The sequence below is a fragment of the Wolffia australiana genome, chromosome 2 (assembly GCF_029677425.1).
Source record: "Wolffia australiana isolate 7733 chromosome 2, ASM2967742v1".
Taxonomy (NCBI): domain Eukaryota; kingdom Viridiplantae; phylum Streptophyta; class Magnoliopsida; order Alismatales; family Araceae; genus Wolffia; species Wolffia australiana.
The window spans coordinates 3,912,731-3,932,020 of NC_135836.1; the positions used below are offsets into that span (position 1 = coordinate 3,912,731).

Consider the following 19,290-nt stretch of genomic DNA (forward strand, 5'->3'; position numbering starts at 1 on the left):
GAGAGAGTGTAAGAAAACTTGAGAGGAAGAGATGCAGAGGTAGAGATAGAGTGAGAGAGAGGAAGAGAACTGGATAGGGAGAGAGGGAGAGAGAGAGTGTAAGAAAACTTGAGAGGAAGAGATGCAGAGATAGAGATAGAGAGATGGTGAGAGAACTTGAGAGGAAGAGATGCAGATATAATATATATATATATATACGCATACAGAGAGAGAGAGAGAAAGAGAAATGGATAGTGAGAGAGGGAGAGAGAAAGAGGGAGAGAGAGAGAGAGAGAGAGAGAGAGAGAGAGAGAGAAAGAGAGAGGGAGGTAGAGAGAGAGAGAGGAAAAATAAGAGTTTGAGAGATTGACATCCCTGGAGAACACCATCATCGTCACCCTGCCAAAGCCATGGCAACAGCAATCCCCCCTCCTTCTGCTCACTTAGGACGAACCCAAAGACAGCAACGTCTTCTCTCAAACTTCTCCCTTGCCGGAGCTCTCACCCACAGGCAAAGAGTCATTCCTCCGAAGCGCAATTCTCTCAGAAGCTCCCGTCTTTCATTCTCTGTCACCTCTGCGAAAACCCAAGTGAATGAGGGAGAAGGGGGAAGAACCCAGCAAGGAAAGAATGAAGAGGAAGAGATTGAATCTCCTTTCACTGTTCTCAGCTACATTCGAAGCCAGTACAACGATATAATGGTCGTTGACACGCCCACATCCAGAGTTCTCCTTCTAGACGAAACCCGTGAGTTTCTGATTTCATCTGCAATCGTTTTTTTTATTATTAGAAGAGGGATTTTTCTGGTCGTTTATGATTGGGTCGGTTTGAATGTTGGTGGGTTACTCTTGAAATTGTATTTCTGTCTTGAAGGTTTTGTAGAAACGACATTTTTTCGGTAATTAGCTATTGGGTCGGTTTTAATGTAGGTGGTTCATTGTAACGATCGTATATTTTTTCTTAAAGGTTTTGTAAAATACGGGATTTTCTCGGTAATTAGTGATTGGGTTGGTTTTAAAGTAGGCAGTTTATTCATACAATCGTATTCTCTTCTTTAAGGTTTAGTAGAAAACGCCGTTTTTGTCGGTAATTAGTGATTGGGTTGGTTTGAAAGTAGGATCTACTTTAAAATCGTGTTTTTGGTCAGAAAAGTTAGTACAAACGGCATTTTGTTGGCAGTTAGAGATTGGGTCGGTTTTAAATCCGGAGGTTTACTCTTTAAACTCATATTCTCATCTTAGAAGGTTTAGAAAAGATTTTCAAAAAAAAAAGGTTTAGAAAAGATCACAATGCTCGGGCTCTGTAATGTTTTTTTTGAAAAAACTCGGGCTCTGTAATGTATTGTTTCTTGTTTGATGTTCTTGGCAGTATTCAAACACACACCCCCTCGATCCTCTCTTTCCTTGTTTCATTTATACGCGATGATTTTTTGTTGGTATTTACTTATTTCAACGAAATTATCCCGTTTATATAAAATATAATGATCAACAACTGTTCTTGTTTGAAGTTTTCGGGGAGAGGTACATTCTAGACAGGCCGAGAATTTTTTGCCCAAGAATTAATTAGAATGTTCGAGTAGCTTATATGGTTACTCACTTCTCCCCGATTCTCGAATCATCGATTTAACTGCAACTTCTTATTTTAGTTGACCTCATCTTATGCCCTTTGCAACCAACGATTTTTTTCATCAGATTTCTAAGATTATTACCAGTTTGTATCCTGAAAGTATTTCACGTTCTGCAGATAACGTCCACAGCATTTTATACAAGGAGCAGATTTTGACTGGCTCGTACTGGGTACGTACAGATTTTATTTTTTAAAGCTATTGTTGATGGAAAATTCTGTTTTTCTGATGAAAATTTCAAGCTAGATACGAAAAAACTGAATTCTTTTTCGGGATGTCGGTGCTGCTGACTATCTATAGACAGTTGATATTATCCTTATTGAAAAATGTTCTTGATTTTATTAACATGAAATCTTCTCACGGGGGACTTCATGACTAAGGATTCTTTTTTTAATTTACTGAAAAAAAAAATTGCGACTCAGTTAAGTGGTTCTTTTAGTGAAATTTCCTTTTTCTTTACACTTTCACTTCTATGAATAGCACCTCGATCTACAGGGGAAGGGAATGAGTACTTCAGTTGAAGTGACTCTTGGTCTTTCTCTCCCGATAATACCCCTTAGTTATTTGGCGTTTATTTTCTCTCTATTTCCATGTCTTGTTTTCCCCTTTTATGCTGGCTGGTTTTTTCTATAAACACTGGTTTCTCTTTCAGTTCTCATAAGACGATTGTTCCTATCTTTTCTTTTTCTCTTTCCTGGCTTCCCTTTCTTTCTTGTTCTTTCGAATAGAAAATCGTGACAAATAGCTTGAATTTTATTCTAGAGCAGGCACAGTCATTGCAATATGAATTTTGTAAAGAATGATTTTTTTCATGAATTCTTATTTTTTCTTAGTGTTGGGTACCCATCGTATTATATTAAACTGTCATCTATTTACTGGATTATGCTTCTTTTAGGATGAGTCTGCAACCCTCCCGGCTGTCATTCCTGAGGGGCCCATCGCTATCCTGGGTTTGGTATTCACTTTACTGTCATGATATCGTTGTTAATCTAACTCTTAATCATGATCCAACACGGTACTAATGATTTGAATATCTTCTTAGGGTGGTGGAACGGCTGCTCACATAATGCTTGATATGTGGCCTTCGTTGCGTCTTATGGGATGGGAAATAGATCCAATTGTGAGGAATTTGTTGAATCTTACTATCTCTCCATTCTTCTTTTCCCAATTGCAGTTTCCAGTTTTTGGAATTCTTTTTTCGGTTTATGAATATTTTTGAGATTTTAGCATAGCTTGAAGAACAGGATAAGAACCAAGATGTCATTTTACCTCCGCGGTTTTTCATTTCTTGTTGCTGCATGAGTGTTACCCTTTCAATTGTATTCCCCTCTCTCCTTGTATATAAGGGATATATAGGGATAGGAATCCTAAGATGAAAATTGCAATAATATACCTGCTTGAAATTCCTTGTTTATATTTTTTTATTCTAAGGGTCACCTTTTTTGAAAGATTATCGAGTCCCTGAATTATCACTCTACTTCTTTTGATTTTTCTGCTGGCAGGAAATGGCTATGTGTTCATCTCCTTTTTTTTACTTTTACTTATTATTAATGAGAAAAATATTATTTCAGTTAATCGACAAGGCCAGAGATTATTTTGGACTTTCCAGTTTAGAACAGCCCAACGAAGCTGGAGGCTTTCTCTCTGTTCACATTGGAGATGCCCTTTCCCCATCTGTGAGTGTCCCTGGTGGTTTTGCTGGTGAGTGGATTCTTCACCGTCTGCATAATGTGGGGAAATACTCTTTTCAATATATTTATTTAAGGAAATTACGTGATTCCCAATTATTTTATAATATAATGTTTTTATTTCTTTAATGGAGTTTTTATTCCTTGCCAGGCATCGTGGTTGACTTGTTCTCCGATGGAATGGTGTTACCTCAACTGCAAGAGGTAAATGCCTCAAGCAGCATTAAAAACAATGAATTTTTTCATAAGTATAGATTTCATATTTGAAGATTTATTATTAATATTCATATTTTTGTAAAGTATTTGAAGTTTATCCATCGGAGAGTAAATTTTACCCTTCTAAAATAATTTAATCTGAACATTCAAAATCCCAACAAATTAAAGCATGAAAATACGAACAAACCTTTATGATCCCCAAACCCATCAATGGTTTTTGTTCATTTATGTTTGTGAATACGGAATTAAATATCTGTAGTTCTTCTCTAAAGAGAGCAGTCAAGGACTCATTGAGTTTTGGGCTGGGTGCATGCGCCGATGTGGTCCTGTTTGTTATCAGCTTGCTCTCTCTCTCTCTCTCTTCGTTTGTATATCTCATATTCTCTTAATTTGATTCCCTATTCACAAACATACCGACATATCACATACTTTATCTTTCCTTGCATATCACATAGTTTTTTATTGTTAACTTTGTGCATTTACCCCTCGGCCAGGAACTGAAAATTTTAAGTTTCATGTTTTTCAAGTGGTGATCTTTTTAAAACATTTCAAGACTCTTTAATGACATTTTCAGACAAACACTTGGTTGGAGCTTGAGAAAAAGTTGATGCCCCAAGGCCGTATCATGATCAACTGTGGTGGATCTAACAGTGATGGATCTAAGAACAATCGCACTTGGCGAAACAATTCTACGATCGTGACGATGTCAGAAGTTTTCGGCCAGGTGATTAATACATTGCCTTGTGTTTAATTTTTTTTTAAATGTAAAGATAGGGAATTTAATTAAGACATTTTGCCGAGGTCATTTTAAAATTTTGTATTATGCATTCATTGTTGAATACAAAGTAACCTAACTCTACATGACTTGATATTAACTTAGATTTTAAGAAAGCATTACCCAGAACGAATGGGCATGATATCCAATTGGAATCTTTGATTATCATATAGTTATCCACCATTGGAATTGAGATTTTGATTCTTCTCTCTTTCTTGTCTGTCATTAAGCGGTATATTTGAGGTGGAAAGTGTTGACAGAACTCTACATGACAGGATTCTTTATAAACCATAGGTTTTATGCGGTGAAGGTATGATGACAAAATTATGGTTCAGTTTTGTTGTAAAGTGCATAAAACCATCATTTTACATGAATCCAACTAGACTTTATTCATAAGCATATCTTAAACTTTCATATCAGTTTTGACTCATGATGCATCTCTCTCTATCTTTTTCATGGCACAGCTGAGCTGGAAGGTAATGGCCACCACAGAGAGCGAGAACTATCTAGCGTTGACCGGACCGACCCCAGACTTTGACTTCTGGTCAAAGATGGTTCCGTCTCCGCTTACGTCACACGTGAGAGAATGGAAGCCTTGTGCGCTTTAGCTGCCATATCATCTGTCAATTAAAAGAAAAAAGCATCATTATTCCAGAATTTTGCATTCTTGATGTCCAGAGGGAACACTTTTCTGGATTTCTGTACCAAAAAATACATGACATTTCTTTATAAGTACAAATTATTTGTGGATTGTGCGGTCGTTTGCGGTGATGACCGGCCCCAACTACATGGGAACAGATCCTTCTTCCTCGGAATCTAGAATTATTTGCATTTGTTTTCACGAGTTCACTCAACCCCCGCAAAATGAAGTGATAAAGTTGTTAATAATATCACTTCATTGCAAATGAAATGCATTAGAGCACGACTAGCAAGGAGGAGGCAAAGTGAATAAAGAACTGAGGCGTGACACGCTGAGGAATGTCATTTGACGAGCTTTTTATTTAGGATCTTTTTTCACACTTGAGATCTAATAGGACAATTTTAATGGAATTCTATTTAAAATTGTTGTTTTATTGAAACATTGAAAATATTAGTAATCGAATTGTGCTGACGTTTGCAAAAGTGAGAGAGAGGGAAGGAGTTAGAGAGAGAGAGAGATATGAAGAGAGAGAGGGGGAGTAAGAGAGACAGAAAAAGAGAGAGAAAGGTAGTAAGAGAGAGAGGGAGTAAGAGAGAGACAGAAAAGGAGAGAGAGAGAGGTAGTAAGAGGGAGAGAGAGAGATGGAGTAAGAGAGAGAGAGAGAGAGAGAGATGGAGTAAGAGAGATGAAGTGAGAGAGAGAGAGAGATAGAGTAAGAGAGATGAAGTAAGAGAGAGGGAGTAAGAGAGAGGGAGAGAGATGGAGTAAGAGAGATGAAGTAAGAGAGAGAGAGAGAGAGAGGGAGAGAGAGAGAGGGAGAAAGAGAGAGGGAGTGAGAGAGAGAGAGAGAGAGAGAGAGAGAGATGGAGTAAGAGAGAGGGAGAGAGAGAGAGAGAGAGAGAGAGAGAGAGAGAGAGAGAGAGAGAGAGAGAGAGAGAGAGAGAGAGAGAGAGATGGAGTAAGAGAGATGAAATAAGAGAGAGGGAGTAAGAGAGAGAGAGAGAGAGGGAGTAAGATTGATGAAGTAAGAGAGAGGGAGTAAGAGAGAGAGAGAGAGATGGAGTAAGAGAGAGAGAGAGGGAATATGAGAGAGAGTGAAAGAGAGTAAGAGAGAGAGAGAGAGGGAGGAAGAGAGAGGGAGAGAGAGTAAGAGAGAGGGAGAGAGGGAGAGAGAGAGAGAGAGAGAGAGGGGGGAAGAGAGAGGGAGAAAGAGAGAGGGAGAAAGAGAGAGAAACAGAAAGAGAGAGAGGAGGGAGTATGAGAGAGAGAGAGAGGGAGAAAGAGAGAGGGTGAAAGAGAGAGACAGAACGAGAGAGAGAGAGAGGGAGGGAGTAAGAGAGAGAGAGTGAGAGAGAGAGAGAGAAAGAGAGTAAGAGAGAGAGAGGGAGTAAGAGAAAGAGAGAGATAGAGTAAGAGAGATGAAGAGAGGGAAGAAGAGAGAGAGAGAGAGAGAGAGAGAGAGAGAGAGGGAGTAAGAGAGAGACAGAAAGAGAGAGAGGGGGGAGTATGAGAGAGAGAGAGAGAAAGAGAGGGAGAAAGAGAGAGGGGAGTAAGAGATAGAGAGAGAAAGAGAGAGGGAGTAAGAGAGAGACAGAAAGAGAGAGAGGGGGGAGTATGAGAGAGAGAGAGAAAGAGAGGGAGAAAGAGAGAGGATGTAAGAGAGAGACAGAAAGAGAGAGAGAGGGGGGAGTATGAGAGAGAGAGAAGAGAGGGAGAAAGAGAGAGGGTGTAAGAGAGAGACAGAAAGAGAGAGAGGGAGGAGGATGAGAGAGAGAGAGAGAAAGAGAGAGGGAGTAAGATAGAGAGAGAGAGAGAGAGAGAGATAGAAAAAAAGAGAGAGGGAGTAAGAGAGAGAGAGAGAAAGAAAGAGAGAGGGAGTAAGATAGAGAGAGAGAGAGAGATAGAAAAAAAGAGAGAGGGCGTAAGAGAGAGAGAGAGAGAGAGAAAGAAAGAAAGAGAGAGCGAGAAAGAGAGACAGAAAAAGAGAGAGAGAGAGAGAGAGAGAGAAAGAGGGAGAGAGACAGAAAAGAGAGAGAGAGAGAGAGAGAGAGAGAGAGAGACAGAGAAAGAAAGAAAGAGAGAGAGCAAAGAGAGAGAGCTAAAGACAAAGATAGAGAGAGAGAGAGAGAGAGAGATAAAGGGAGAGGAAAAAAGAAAGAAAGAGATAGAGAAATGAGAGCGAGATAAAGATACAAGAGAGAGAGAGATAGATAGATAGATAGATGGATGGATAAATGAACAGATTTAAGTAGGCTGATTAATTTGGCGGATAGTTAGGCAGAGAGAGAGAGATATGGGAAAAGAAGGAAAGAAAGAAAGCTTGAGAGGGAGAGAGAGGAACAGAAGGAAAGAAAGAAAGTGTGAGAGGGAGTGTGAGAGAGAGAAGAAGAGAAGGAAAGGAAGAAAGCGTGAGAGAGAGAGAGAGAATAGAGAAGACCAAGACAGGTAATCAAAGTATAGATAGACGGTAGGTAGATGATAGAGAGATTGTAGATAGAGAGATAAAATAGGAAACAGAGAAATTCACAAAGCAAAAAAAAAGAGAAAAAAATAGAGAACGATAGAGAGAGAGAGAGAGAAATCATCTCATCTGCAACAGTCCTACTCTCCCCTATTCCCAACCAACCACAGCCCCCCTTAAAAGAAACTACCCCACCCATCAGAACACACAAAGAGAGAGAGAAACAGATCTAGAGAGAGAAAGAGAAAGAGAGAGATGCGTAGAGAGAGACAGTAGGTAGATGATAGAGAGATTGTAGATAGAGAGATAAAATAGGAAACATCGGAATTCACAAAGCAAAAAAAAAATAGAGGACGATAGAGAGAGAAATCAGCTCATCTGTAACAGTCCTACCCTTCCCCATTCCCAACCAACCACAGCCCCTATAAAAAGAAACTACCCCACCCATCAGAACACACAAAGCAGCAGCCACAAAGAGAGAGAAAGAGATAGATGGGCAAGATTCTACTCTGGTGTCGTGCAATGGTGATGGTGGCGACGGCAGCGACGACGGCAACGACAGCAACGACGGCAACGACGGCGATGACGGTTGCCCAGGACATGTCTTGCCTCCCCCAGCTCGCACCCTGCCTCGTCTTCGTCAACACCTCTGACGTCACCCCTTCGACCAGCTGCTGTAACGCCATTGAAACCACCCTCCACACCAGCTCGAGCTGCCTCTGCCACCTCATCGACAGCGGCTCGTTAGGACTCAACGCCACAACCGCCGTCTCCCTCTCTTCCCGCTGCGGCCTCAATTACGGCGCCGACGCCTGCTCAGAGACCAGATCCAACGGCGGTTCTTTGCTGACGGCGGCCCGTGCGATCCTGATGATCATCCAGATGAACTGGCTGTGGCTGACGCTAGGCTTTGAGCATGTATTGATGTGATAAAAGCTATAGCTGACGGCAAGGGCGCTATCCCCAGAACTTAATTATTATTTTGTTCTTGTAATTTGAGGAATTCACCGAGTTCGGTTCGTGGATTGGAGAGAGAGAGAGAGAGAGATAATTTACGATCGAAAAATTATGAGATCTTGATTGAGGGTTCAGATCTTATCTTGAAGGTAGGCCGAAACGAAGACTGCCATGGCTGCTCCGGAGGTGCCGAGGAGTAGGCCCGAGGGCATGAATTTGCGCGTGGATGCCAGCCTGATGGCTGTAAAAGAATCAGCAAAAATGATGATGACGAGATTGATGTTGATATGATGGTGGCGGTGGCGATGATTATAATTGTGATGATTATGATGGTGACAATGATGATAGTTATGATGATGAGGATGAAACTGTTGATGATGTGATGATGATGACAGTTATGATGATATGATGGTGATGATTATTATGATGATGAAGATGAAACTGTTGATGATGTGATGGTGATGATTATTATGATGATGAAGATGAAACTGTTGATGATGTGAGGATGATGATTAGTTATGATGATGAAGATGAAACTGTTGATGATGTGATGGTGATGATTATTATGACGATGAAGATGAAACTGTTGATGATGTGATGGTGATGATTATTATGACGATGAAGATGAAACTGTTGATGATGTGATGGTGATGATTATTATGATGATGAAGATGAAACTGTTGATGATGTGATGGTGATGATTATTATGACGATGAAGATGAAACTGTTGATGATGTGATGGTGATGATTATTATGATGATGAAGATGAAACTGTTGATGATGTGATGGTGACAATGATGATTAGTATGATGATGGTGATACTGATTACGGCTATGATTAAGAGAATGGTGATGATTATAACGAGGATTAGTATTATTTTTATGATAAGGATGATGCCTGCACTGATGGTGATAATGATGACAATGATGATGGTGATGATCGAGGTGATGATGACAATGATGATGCCACTGAAGACGATGATGATGGCGATGATGATGTTGAGGATGATGGTGAGAATGTGATGCTGGTGATGATCATGATGATGACAATGATGATGATGGTGATGAAGGTGATGACAATGACAATGATGGTGAGGATGATGTCGGTGATGATCAGGGTGATGATGACAATGATGATGACACTGAGGGAGATGATGATGGCGATGATTGTGTTGAGGATGATGGTGAGAGTGTGATGCTGGTGATGATCATGATGATGGTGATGACAATGATGATAATGTCAATGAAGGTGATGACAATGACAATGATGATGAGGATGATGTTGGTGATGATTACAATGATGGTGCTCATAATGATAATCATGATGATTGTGATGGCTAGGATGATGGCGATGATAATGGTGAAGTTGATGATGATTTTTTTTGAAATTAAAAGTTGGAAGCCCACCCGAACTCGGTGGTCAACCCAAAATTACTATTGATATATATGATCGTGACATAGTGAAGTTGATAATGATGATGATGATGGGAGAGGAGAGACTAGGGCAGACCGAAGACAGCAGCGAAGAGGGAAGAACTTCCAAACCCTAAGGCCTCTCCTGCCGCTTTAGTCTCTGGATTCTGCATCAGATAATACGCCTAGCACCAGCAATACCAGAGAGGATTTTTAGATACGAATCAAGGAATTTTAACGAAGAAATCTCACACAAATTTCATCAACCATTCCTCATAATAAAAATGTGTGAGCTCAGTAAACCCATGAACTCTGATTGTGATCAATAATAACAGAAAGCTAGAGATTTATGATGGTGATGACAAGTACGTACGACAGCCATTAACGCCGCTCCGGAGACTCCCCCCCAAATTGATCCAGTACTCTTTGTCCTCGCATCTGCAGAACAAAGCAATATCATTAAATCAAAATCCGAATCCTAATCAAAATAATTGAAATCGAAAACATGAATCAAAATCGAATCCAAGTCAAAATATAGAAATAAATTTCAAAATTTTCAAAAGGCGATCACCCGACGAATCAAAAAATAGAAATAGAAATCATTAAATCAAAATCTGAATCCAAGTAAAAAACTGAAATCGAAATCATTAAATCAAAATCCGAATCCAAATCAAAACATATAAATCGAAGTCATTATATCAAACTCCGAATCCAAATCAAAACATAGGCATCTAAATCATTAAATCAAAATCCGAATCCGAATCAAAAGAATATCAATTGAAACTATTAAATCCGAATCAAAAAAATATAAATTGAAATTATTATATCCGAATCAAAATAATAGAAATTGAAGTCATTAAATACGAATCAAAATAATAGAAATTGAAATCATTAAATCAAAGTCCGAACCAAAAAATAGAGATTGAAATCATTAAATCAAAATCCGAATCAAAAAAATAGAAATTGAAATCATTAAATCAAAGTCCGAATCAAAAAAATAAAGATTGAAATCATTAAATCAAAATCCGAATCAAAAAAATAGAAATTGAAATCATTAAATCAAAATCCGAATCAAAAAAATAGAAATTGAAATCATTAAATCAAAATCCGAAACAAAAAAAATAGAAATTGAAATCATAAATTAAATCCAAAACCAAATAAAAATTTAAATAAATACAAAAAACAACAAGAAAGGCAACAGAAAAATCAAAATAAAACAAAGCAAAGCAAATCAAAACCGAAATCGAAATACACATCAGAATCAATAGAAGCAAAACACAAATCTATGTCTCGAATTAGATCCGGATAACAGAGAAGAAATATTGTCAGATAAACTGACAGGCAAAGAGGCCGCCGCCGAGGAGGAGAGTGCCGTAGGCCGCTGAAACAGCGGGAGCGAGCTCGGCGAGGTTTTTAATGGCGGAGCACTGAAAGGACAAGCTACGGCGACCATACACCGACCTCGAAGAAGAGCTGAAACAAGCTCTGCGCGGCGCCGCCGACGAAGGTAGAAGAAGAGCAGCCGATATCGTGAGTCGTGACAAGCTAACATAAAATTTCAAATTTCCGTTTAAATAGAGTGAATAAATGGGCCTTTTGGGCCTGATTTAGATTGGGCTTTCTTAATGGGCTTTCTTCATTTCAATTTTCACCCATACTCGCTTGACTATTTTTTCAGAATTTTATGGGGATATGATGAAATAGAAGTAGAGAATGGCACGTCCGGGATGTGACGGCCAGGACGTTACGGGACGGATGACGTGTGGTGACGGATGGGGACGTGACAATAAGTTTGTCTCGTCTCCCGTCCCCTCACACTTCCCAGGATTTTGAAAACATGGGTCATATATGCATCACGCGTCACCGCATCCTTCGTCCCGTCATCCGTGACATCTGAGGACGAGGGCGGAAGACATAAAAATTTTCATGCTTTAAAATTTTCATCACAAATATCTTCCATGACGTCTGTCCTGTCATGTCACCCGTCTGAGACCCTCCTTCACTGTCACGTCACCCGTCATGGGTATTTAGTCGCCCTCACCGTCACCGTCACAGGACAAAAAAAACATCCGTCATTGTCACATGATTCGTCACAGGTCCGTCACTGTGATGAATGACGTGACAGATGACGTTTGCCGTTCCTTAAAGAGAAGTGACTGAAATTAGTGATGGGAGTTGTAATATTGATAATGGACAATTCTTTTTTTTCTCGGTTTTGCATTGTTTGAAGCTTTGGTATTGTTGAACTGATGAGAGTATATATGAGCGCAGTTAATTTTCCAGAAAGAAAATAATATGAGATTTCACATTGTATTAGCCTTTACTATTTATGTCTACAAAAGGATGAAACTTCATTTTTGCAATGATTTTTTATTTATCTTTTGCAATCAATCCACCAAATCATATGTTTCTCAATTTTATGTTGGTAATGTTTTTGGATAAATTTCTTGTACAATTTAATTATAATGTATAATTTCTTCAAATATAATGTATTTTTCATGTACACTTTAATTATCAACACTATTCATGATGAAATAGAAGTGACTGAAATTTAGTGAGGGAGTTTTATTATGGATAAGAGGTAATAAATATATAGCTTTCAAAATTGAATTTTTTTCTTGGTTTTTGCCTGGTTTTGAAGCTTTTGTATTTGTTGAACTGATGAGAGTATAAGAAAGAAATTAATTTTATTACTCTTTGCTATTTATGTCTATGAAAGGATGAATAAAAATTTCATATTTGTGATGATTTTATACATCTTTTGAAATGAATCCACCAGTTCATGGTTCTCAATTTTATGTACTTGTTCTGTCTGCTGATTTTCTTCAAATATAGCGAATTTTCCATATCCAATTTAATTATGGATACTCATCATGATGAAATGGAAGTGACGGAAATTTAGTGAGGAGAGTTGTATTATTGATAACAGCTAATAAATGGTATCACCATACAAAGTGAATTTTTTTTTCTCTTGGTTTTGCATTGTTTTGAAGCTTTGGGTTTGTTCCACTGATTAGAGTATGAGGGCGAAGTTAAATTCCCAGAAATAAATTAATATGATATTTCACATTGTGTTAGCATTTACTAATGTCTACACAAATATAAAGTTTTGTTTTTGTGATGATAATTTATGTATCTTTGTAATCGATCTACCAAATCATGAGTTTCTCAATTTTAAGTTGTTTCCGATTAGTTTCTTCAAATATAATAATCAATATTTGTCATGACAAAATGGAAGCGACTGAAATTTAGTGAGGGAAGTTTTATTATCTATAAGAGCTATTAAAGTATATCACTTTAAAAAATGTACTTTTTTCTTGGTTCTTCCCTTGTCTTGAAGTTCTGTCTGTTGAACAGATGAGAGTATAAGAGCCAATTTAATTTTCCAGAAATAAAATAATATGAGATTTCACATTGTGTTAGTCTTTTCTATTTATATCTGCTAAAGGATAATTTGTTTATGAATATTTATTTACCTTTCGCAATGAACCCATCAAATCATATGTTTCTCAATAATACGTCAGTATTGTTTCCAATGAATTTCTTCAAATTTAACGTATTTTCCTTTTATAATTTAATTATCAATATTTGACAACTCACGGAAAATGGACTGGATAATGATATTTTTATAAACTTGTGAACAGAGTGCCAAGCGGTACATTTTCTAGTTGACAACCAGTTCATAATTTATAAGAAACATAAATGATTGGAAATAAGAAATTTATTTTCAAGTATAAGGTTCGTTGTTCTAAGTCATACTGGAAGTAAACTTACCTAAGTTCTTGAGAAATTACAAAAACGTTTTTTCTCGCTGCAATATCTTCCATTGATTTTCAAATTTAATTTTTATCTGGCATTTTTTGCGCAGTAGAAATCTTTAGAAAACATATGAGAATACTGCGCAGTTCAATTTTCAACAACGAGCATAGTATTCCTATAAATTTTCCGCACATCGCTCCAGCAAGCAACTGATACGAGACAAGTGATAAATTTGGCTTATTTTTAATGAATTTCTCATGAACTGTCATCAACCTCAATCTTATCAAGATGCGTCATTTTCTCATTCATCTATGTTAATGAAAGTTTTGGATAAGGTTAGATTTAAAGGTCTTTTGAATTTAGCCAGGAGTTCATACTGAGGATGAATTAATGCATTGAGACAGTTTCACATGAATACTGAATACATCCATTATACATCATTCTATAAAAAAAAACTATGAGCACAAAAATAAATAGATACAAAAACCACCATTGCCATTATCTTAATAACAAACTTGATACTCTCTTGAATGTCCTAGCTCAATTAAGAGGCATAATTAAGAAAATGTGCCTCATTTGAAACTGGCATGCTCAAATCACTAAATAAATTAAATCATAGAAAAATAGGAGAACTAATGAAGAAAATATAACATTACCACTAAAACATAGTAGTTTATCTTTGAGTGCATATACGAATCGGAGGACGGGCTGTCATCAGTTTTGTCATCTGTCAGATTGGTGGACGAACGACTGGACGGAATCGGAGGAGAGAGAGAGGTTTCTGTCATCCGCTCTGTAGACGAATAACTTTAAGGAGGCCGATGATAGAATGGCGAAGATTACAAAATGCAGACGGATGATGGTCAGGACGAATATAAGAGGATGAACGGATGACAAACGGATGAGTGTAAGAGGATAAATAGATGACGAAAGGGCAAATGTAAGGGGATGAACGGATGACGGAAAGACGAATGTAAGAGGATCAACGGATGACGAAAAGACGAATATAAGAGGATGAACGGATGACGAAAAGACGAATATAAGAGGATGAACGGATGCCGAAAAGACGAATATAAGAGGATGAACGGATGACAAACGGACGAGTGTAAGAGGATAAATGGATGACGAAAGGGGCAAATGTAAGAGGATAAATAGATGACGAAAGGGCAAATGTAAGGGGATGAACGGATGACGAAAAGACGACTGTAAGAGGATGAACGGATGACGAAAGGACGAATGTGAGGATGAGTAGATGGCAAATGTAGAGGATGACAAAAAGGACGAATGTAAGAGGATGAACGGATGACAAAAGGACGAGTGTAAGAGGATCAACGGATGACAAAAGGACTAATGTAAGATGATGAACGGATGACGAAAGGACGAGTGTAAGACGATGTGAGGATGACGAAATGACATATAAGAGGATGAATGGATGACGGGAGGACGATTATAAGAGGATGGACGGTTGACGGAATGACGAGGGTTCTGTCCCGTCCCGTCCGTTGTAACCGTCTTCGTTATCCGTCCTCGATCCCAACTGCATAGGGCGAGTCCCAACAACTTGACACGTGCCTTCCTGCCTTCCCCCCAACTATAAATATCCTCTTGCCCTCTTTCTCTCTTTCTAGATCGAGGCGACGACAACGAACGGTGTTCGCTTCCTGCGGTAGCTCGTCTTCTTCCTTCTCCAATCGTCAGCTTTGTCGGAGAATTCAAAGATCTGTAAGCGGCGGACGGATCTTCTTCTTCATCACCTTCGTAATCTTCATCTCCTTTGTAATCTTCTTCTTCGTGATCTTCTTCTTCTTCGTGATCTTCTTCTTCTTCGGAATCTTCTTCTTCGTGATCTTCTTCTTCTATGTAATCTACTTTGTGATCTGCTTCTTATTTTTCTTCGTCATTCTGATATTTTACCTAATCTTCTTCTTAATCTGCTTCTTCTCCTATGCAATCTTCTTCGTCGTGATCTACTTATTATTCTTCTTCCTCATCGTGATAATTTTCCTAATCTGCTTCTTCTCCTCAATAATCTTCTTGTTCGTGATCTTCTTCTCATTCTTCTTCGTCATCGTGATATTTTTCCGAATCTTCTTCGTAAATTGCTTCTTCAAAGTAAACTTCTTCGCAATCCGCATCTTCTTAGTAATCTTCTTCTTCGTAATCTTCGTAATATTCTTCGTAATCTTCTTCATAATATTCTTCGTAATATTCTTCCTCTTCTTCGCAATCCTATTCCTCCTCTTCGCAATCTTATTCCTCTTCTTCGTAGTCTTCTTCTTCTTCATCAGCTTCGTAATATTCTTCTCTATTTTGCAGTTGTTCCTTCGATCCACGCCTTGATCGACGTCTTCCGAGTTCGCTGCCCCCTTTTTGGGCGGCATGGAGGGGCTAGCCATGGAAGAAGAGAAGAGGATAGACTCCGAGAGCCACGCAAGATCTTTATCTTCGATTTCTTGCTCATCCTGGTTCGAAATCCGCCTCTTCTACGTGAAGATCAACCCGTTCTCCGCCGATTCGACTCCCGATCACCTAACCCTATCTCATCTCCGCCGCGAGATCGGCGTAGCCTTGGAAATCAACGGCGTTAGGGTTCCTGCTTCAGAGGCGACTTCCGTCTTCCTCCGGCGCGATCGGATCGATCGGGGGGCATCCGAGGTGACCTACGTCAGCACGGACAGCGTTCGGCTCTCCGGAGCCGTCGATTTCGTGGTCCGGAACGAGGACAGCCTTCTGATCTGTGGAGCTCTGGAGAGGATGGACACGAGCTTCTACACTACCAGCGTCAATCCTTCGCCTGTGGGAATGGGAATTTCTTCCGACAAGGATTCTAGAACTGGGTGGAGCATGGATTGCTACTCGGCGGCGTCGCCGTTGAAGATCGGCCGATCCTCGCCGTCGATTGAGGTTTATGTGGCCGGATGTTGCTCTGGGTTTCCTTTGATCCTCACGCAGACTGTTCATCATAGCCCGAGGAGGAAGAGTTTGAGGCGGAGAACGCTCCTCGATGTGATTCCAGAGGATGATGAGACGGGCGGGAAAGGGGGAGGGAGTGGTGATTACGAGCGGGGTGATTTTCTTCCTCCGAGATCTTCTTCATCGGTTAGTGGCTTCCCTTTTTTCTTAATTTTAGAAGTCTGTGAAATTTGTAACCCATTTTTTCTGACGGTTTGCTTGCTTCGTTCAAAATTTTCTTTTTTTTGTTGCTGTTGTTGTCTCAGAAATGAGGTTTTTCATAGATTTAAGCATCTTGATGAAGATCTTCTTCATCCAAGATCATCTTCATTTGTTAATGGCCTCTTCGTTTTCTTGATCTGAGAAGTATCTTACATTTTTAGCCCTTATTTTCTGATGATTTGCTTGAGTGATTACGAATTCTTACAATCTTTTTAAATGGATTACATCCATTCAGAAGTTTCTTTTTCTTATCGCTGTTTTTTCTCACAAACGCTTTTTTTACAAAGATTCAAACATTTTCAATGAAGAAGATCTCCATCCAAGATCATCTTCATCTGTCAGCCGTCTCTTTGTTTTCTCAATCTGAGAATTTTGAAAAATTCCAATACTCTTTTTCCTGATGATTTGAATGCTTGAATCAGAATTTCTTAATCCTTTTATGTATTTGGAGTTAATCGTTTAGCGCCATTTTCTTGTTTTATTGTTACTGATTTATCTCAGAAACATGTTTCTTAGAAAGATTTAAGTATCTTGGATGAAGATCATATTCATTGGTTAATGGCTTCTTTTTATCTGAGAATTTAATGAAGTTTCTACCCCATTTATCGGATTATTCTTGGGCGTGTTTCAAGAATTTTATAGAACTGTTTTCTTAACCCTTGTCGTTCATCCAGACGTCAATAGTTTATGCCTATTTCTAATTATCTTGTTGCTGACTGCTTTCAGAGACGTGATTTTTATAAAGATTTCAGCATCTGGGATGAGCATCATCTTTATCTTTCTTAAAAAAAATCATCTTTAGACAGAAACAGTGGCCCTTTTTCTCTTATCTGAGAATTTTATAAAATTTCAACCCAATTTTTAAGATGACTTGCATGGTTGGTTAAGAATTTTCTTCCTGTTTGGTCACCTAGAACAGTTTTTTCTTAACGCCAGTGAATATCTTCTTGTTTCCTATTGTTGGAATCTCTCAGAAATGCGGTTTTTAACAAATATGTAAGTATTTACGTATACTGAAGGAACACTATTCAACAAGGCATTATCATTTTTTCGCTTTATTCTCCATGATTTTACATTGTTTCTCTAACAGTTGATTTAGGTTCTTAGAATTAGCGCTTTATATGTGTTAGTTATATTTTATCATGATTCTTTCTTTTCCATTATTGATGGGCAGTTCTTCTCGATAAAAAAAAAAAGCATTAGTTTACAAAAGTTGTCCGATACGTGAGAAGACAAATCTAGGCAGGAAGACATTCAATAAGAAACTTGCCTTTGAAAAAGGTAAATAATTTAAACATAATGAATAAATTAAAGTAAACAGGAACGTGTTTCTTTTTTTTTCTTTCTAATGTCAGTTTCTTGAGACGATTGAACAAATGGATTGCTTGTGACACCAATTTCTCAAGAATTTATTCAATCTGTGGAGATAAATCGATAAAGAAACAAAACAGCCTGTGAATTCTTTTCCTCTCGTTTAAATTACAAGTCTCATTTTTATTGCGTCGTTTTATCTTAACAGAATGAAGCAGTGAATTGCAAATTCCTCATTTCTGTCGATTTAATAATAAAAGTAAAAGAGGGTGTGAAAACTGTGCAGGCGATCGGGGACGAAGACGAGGAGGTGGAAACAGAGGAGGGTAAGCTGGCAAGAAGGGGCTTCTACTACGAGGACGAAGACGGGCAGCTGACGTGGTTCAACGCGGGGGTGAGAGTGGGGGTGGGAATCGGGCTGGGTATGTGCTTAGGGCTCGGCCTCGGCGTCGGCTTGCTAATGCGCTCTTACCAGGCGACTACCCGCAACTTCAAGAGGCGATTCCTGTGAGTTGCAACAAGCCTCATCTTGTTGGGCTTTCCAGTTTTGGCTGGTGCTGAGGTTTGTCTTGTATAGCTTTTGAGCTCTCTCTCTCTCTCTCTATCACTTCCTATGTAACCATCTATTTGTCTAGCTTTCCATGTTGTAATGCCTTTTCAGCTCTCTCTCTAGTGTTGGTGGCTCAGTTTGAAGAGAAATTTTCGCCCCGAGCCGTTTGGTAACAGTGTGTGGTTTGAATTTTTGGCGGGAATTCGAGCCGAATACCGGCCAAAACGTTTCGTGTTTATGGATTGTAAGTTAATTTAGGATCAATTTATGGGTACAAATTTCGAGAATGGCAGTCCAGCAGTAGTGGCTGTCTTGTGGTAGCACTGCAGAATTTGAGGCTTAATGGATTTAATAAATTGATTTGAGTTGCCAACACTAGTCTCGGGTAGTGTTTGACCACGTGATATCTGATATCGAACAACAGATATCTGATAACTGGATGAAATCAGGGCGGTCTCAGATACCAGATATCGGACGGATATTTAATGTCCATCTGATACTGGATGTCTAGATGGATATTGTTAGGCTTCAGATGTGGCGGATGTGGGTACCAGATGTTGTATCTAATACCCAATATCAAAATCGTGTATCTGGATATTATGTATCAAAATCTATACTGAAAAAACATTATCCAGATATCAACATCCAACAGTCAGATAATGTTTCAAAAAAAAATGAGCACATATTTTTCCGTATGAAAAAAAAACAGAAAGTTTAAAATAATAGAAATACCTTTGAACACAA

General features: G+C 38.7%; 3 protein-coding genes across 5 annotated transcripts; 2 read left to right on the top strand and 1 right to left on the bottom strand.

Annotated features, from left to right (window-relative positions):
• Positions 1 to 255: 255 nt before the first annotated feature.
• LOC144716556 (uncharacterized) lies at positions 256 to 5,041 on the top strand. The gene is made up of 8 exons (XM_078591702.1): positions 256 to 726; positions 1,723 to 1,775; positions 2,499 to 2,558; positions 2,646 to 2,723; positions 3,175 to 3,304; positions 3,443 to 3,495; positions 4,082 to 4,231; positions 4,747 to 5,041. Exons 1-8 carry the CDS (start codon positions 390 to 392, stop codon positions 4,888 to 4,890), a joined length of 1,005 nt encoding a protein of 334 aa, XP_078447828.1. The 5' UTR covers positions 256 to 389; the 3' UTR covers positions 4,891 to 5,041.
• A 3,285-nt stretch (positions 5,042 to 8,326) lies between these two features.
• Positions 8,327 to 15,892, bottom strand: LOC144714709 (Transmembrane proteins 14C). Its single transcript, XM_078589471.1, has 5 exons — positions 15,483 to 15,892; positions 11,092 to 11,297; positions 10,126 to 10,190; positions 9,850 to 9,937; positions 8,327 to 8,581 (listed from the first exon to the last, which is right to left on the bottom strand). The coding sequence occupies exons 1-5, from the start codon at positions 15,890 to 15,892 to the stop codon at positions 8,472 to 8,474; spliced, it is 879 nt and encodes a 292-aa protein (XP_078445597.1). The 3' UTR covers positions 8,327 to 8,471.
• On the top strand, positions 15,118 to 18,782 carry LOC144716559 (Erythronate-4-phosphate dehydrogenase family protein). 3 transcript variants are annotated; one of them, XM_078591705.1, is made up of 3 exons: positions 15,118 to 15,233; positions 15,828 to 16,610; positions 18,283 to 18,782. In XM_078591705.1, exons 2-3 carry the CDS (start codon positions 15,891 to 15,893, stop codon positions 18,505 to 18,507), a joined length of 945 nt encoding a protein of 314 aa, XP_078447831.1. In that variant the 5' UTR covers positions 15,118 to 15,233; positions 15,828 to 15,890; the 3' UTR covers positions 18,508 to 18,782. The 3 variants fall into 3 exon arrangements, with proteins under 3 accessions (XP_078447831.1, XP_078447830.1, XP_078447832.1); XM_078591704.1 differs by having other exon boundaries at positions 15,120 to 15,269; XM_078591706.1 differs by having other exon boundaries at positions 15,129 to 15,287.
• Positions 18,783 to 19,290: the final 508 nt, after the last annotated feature.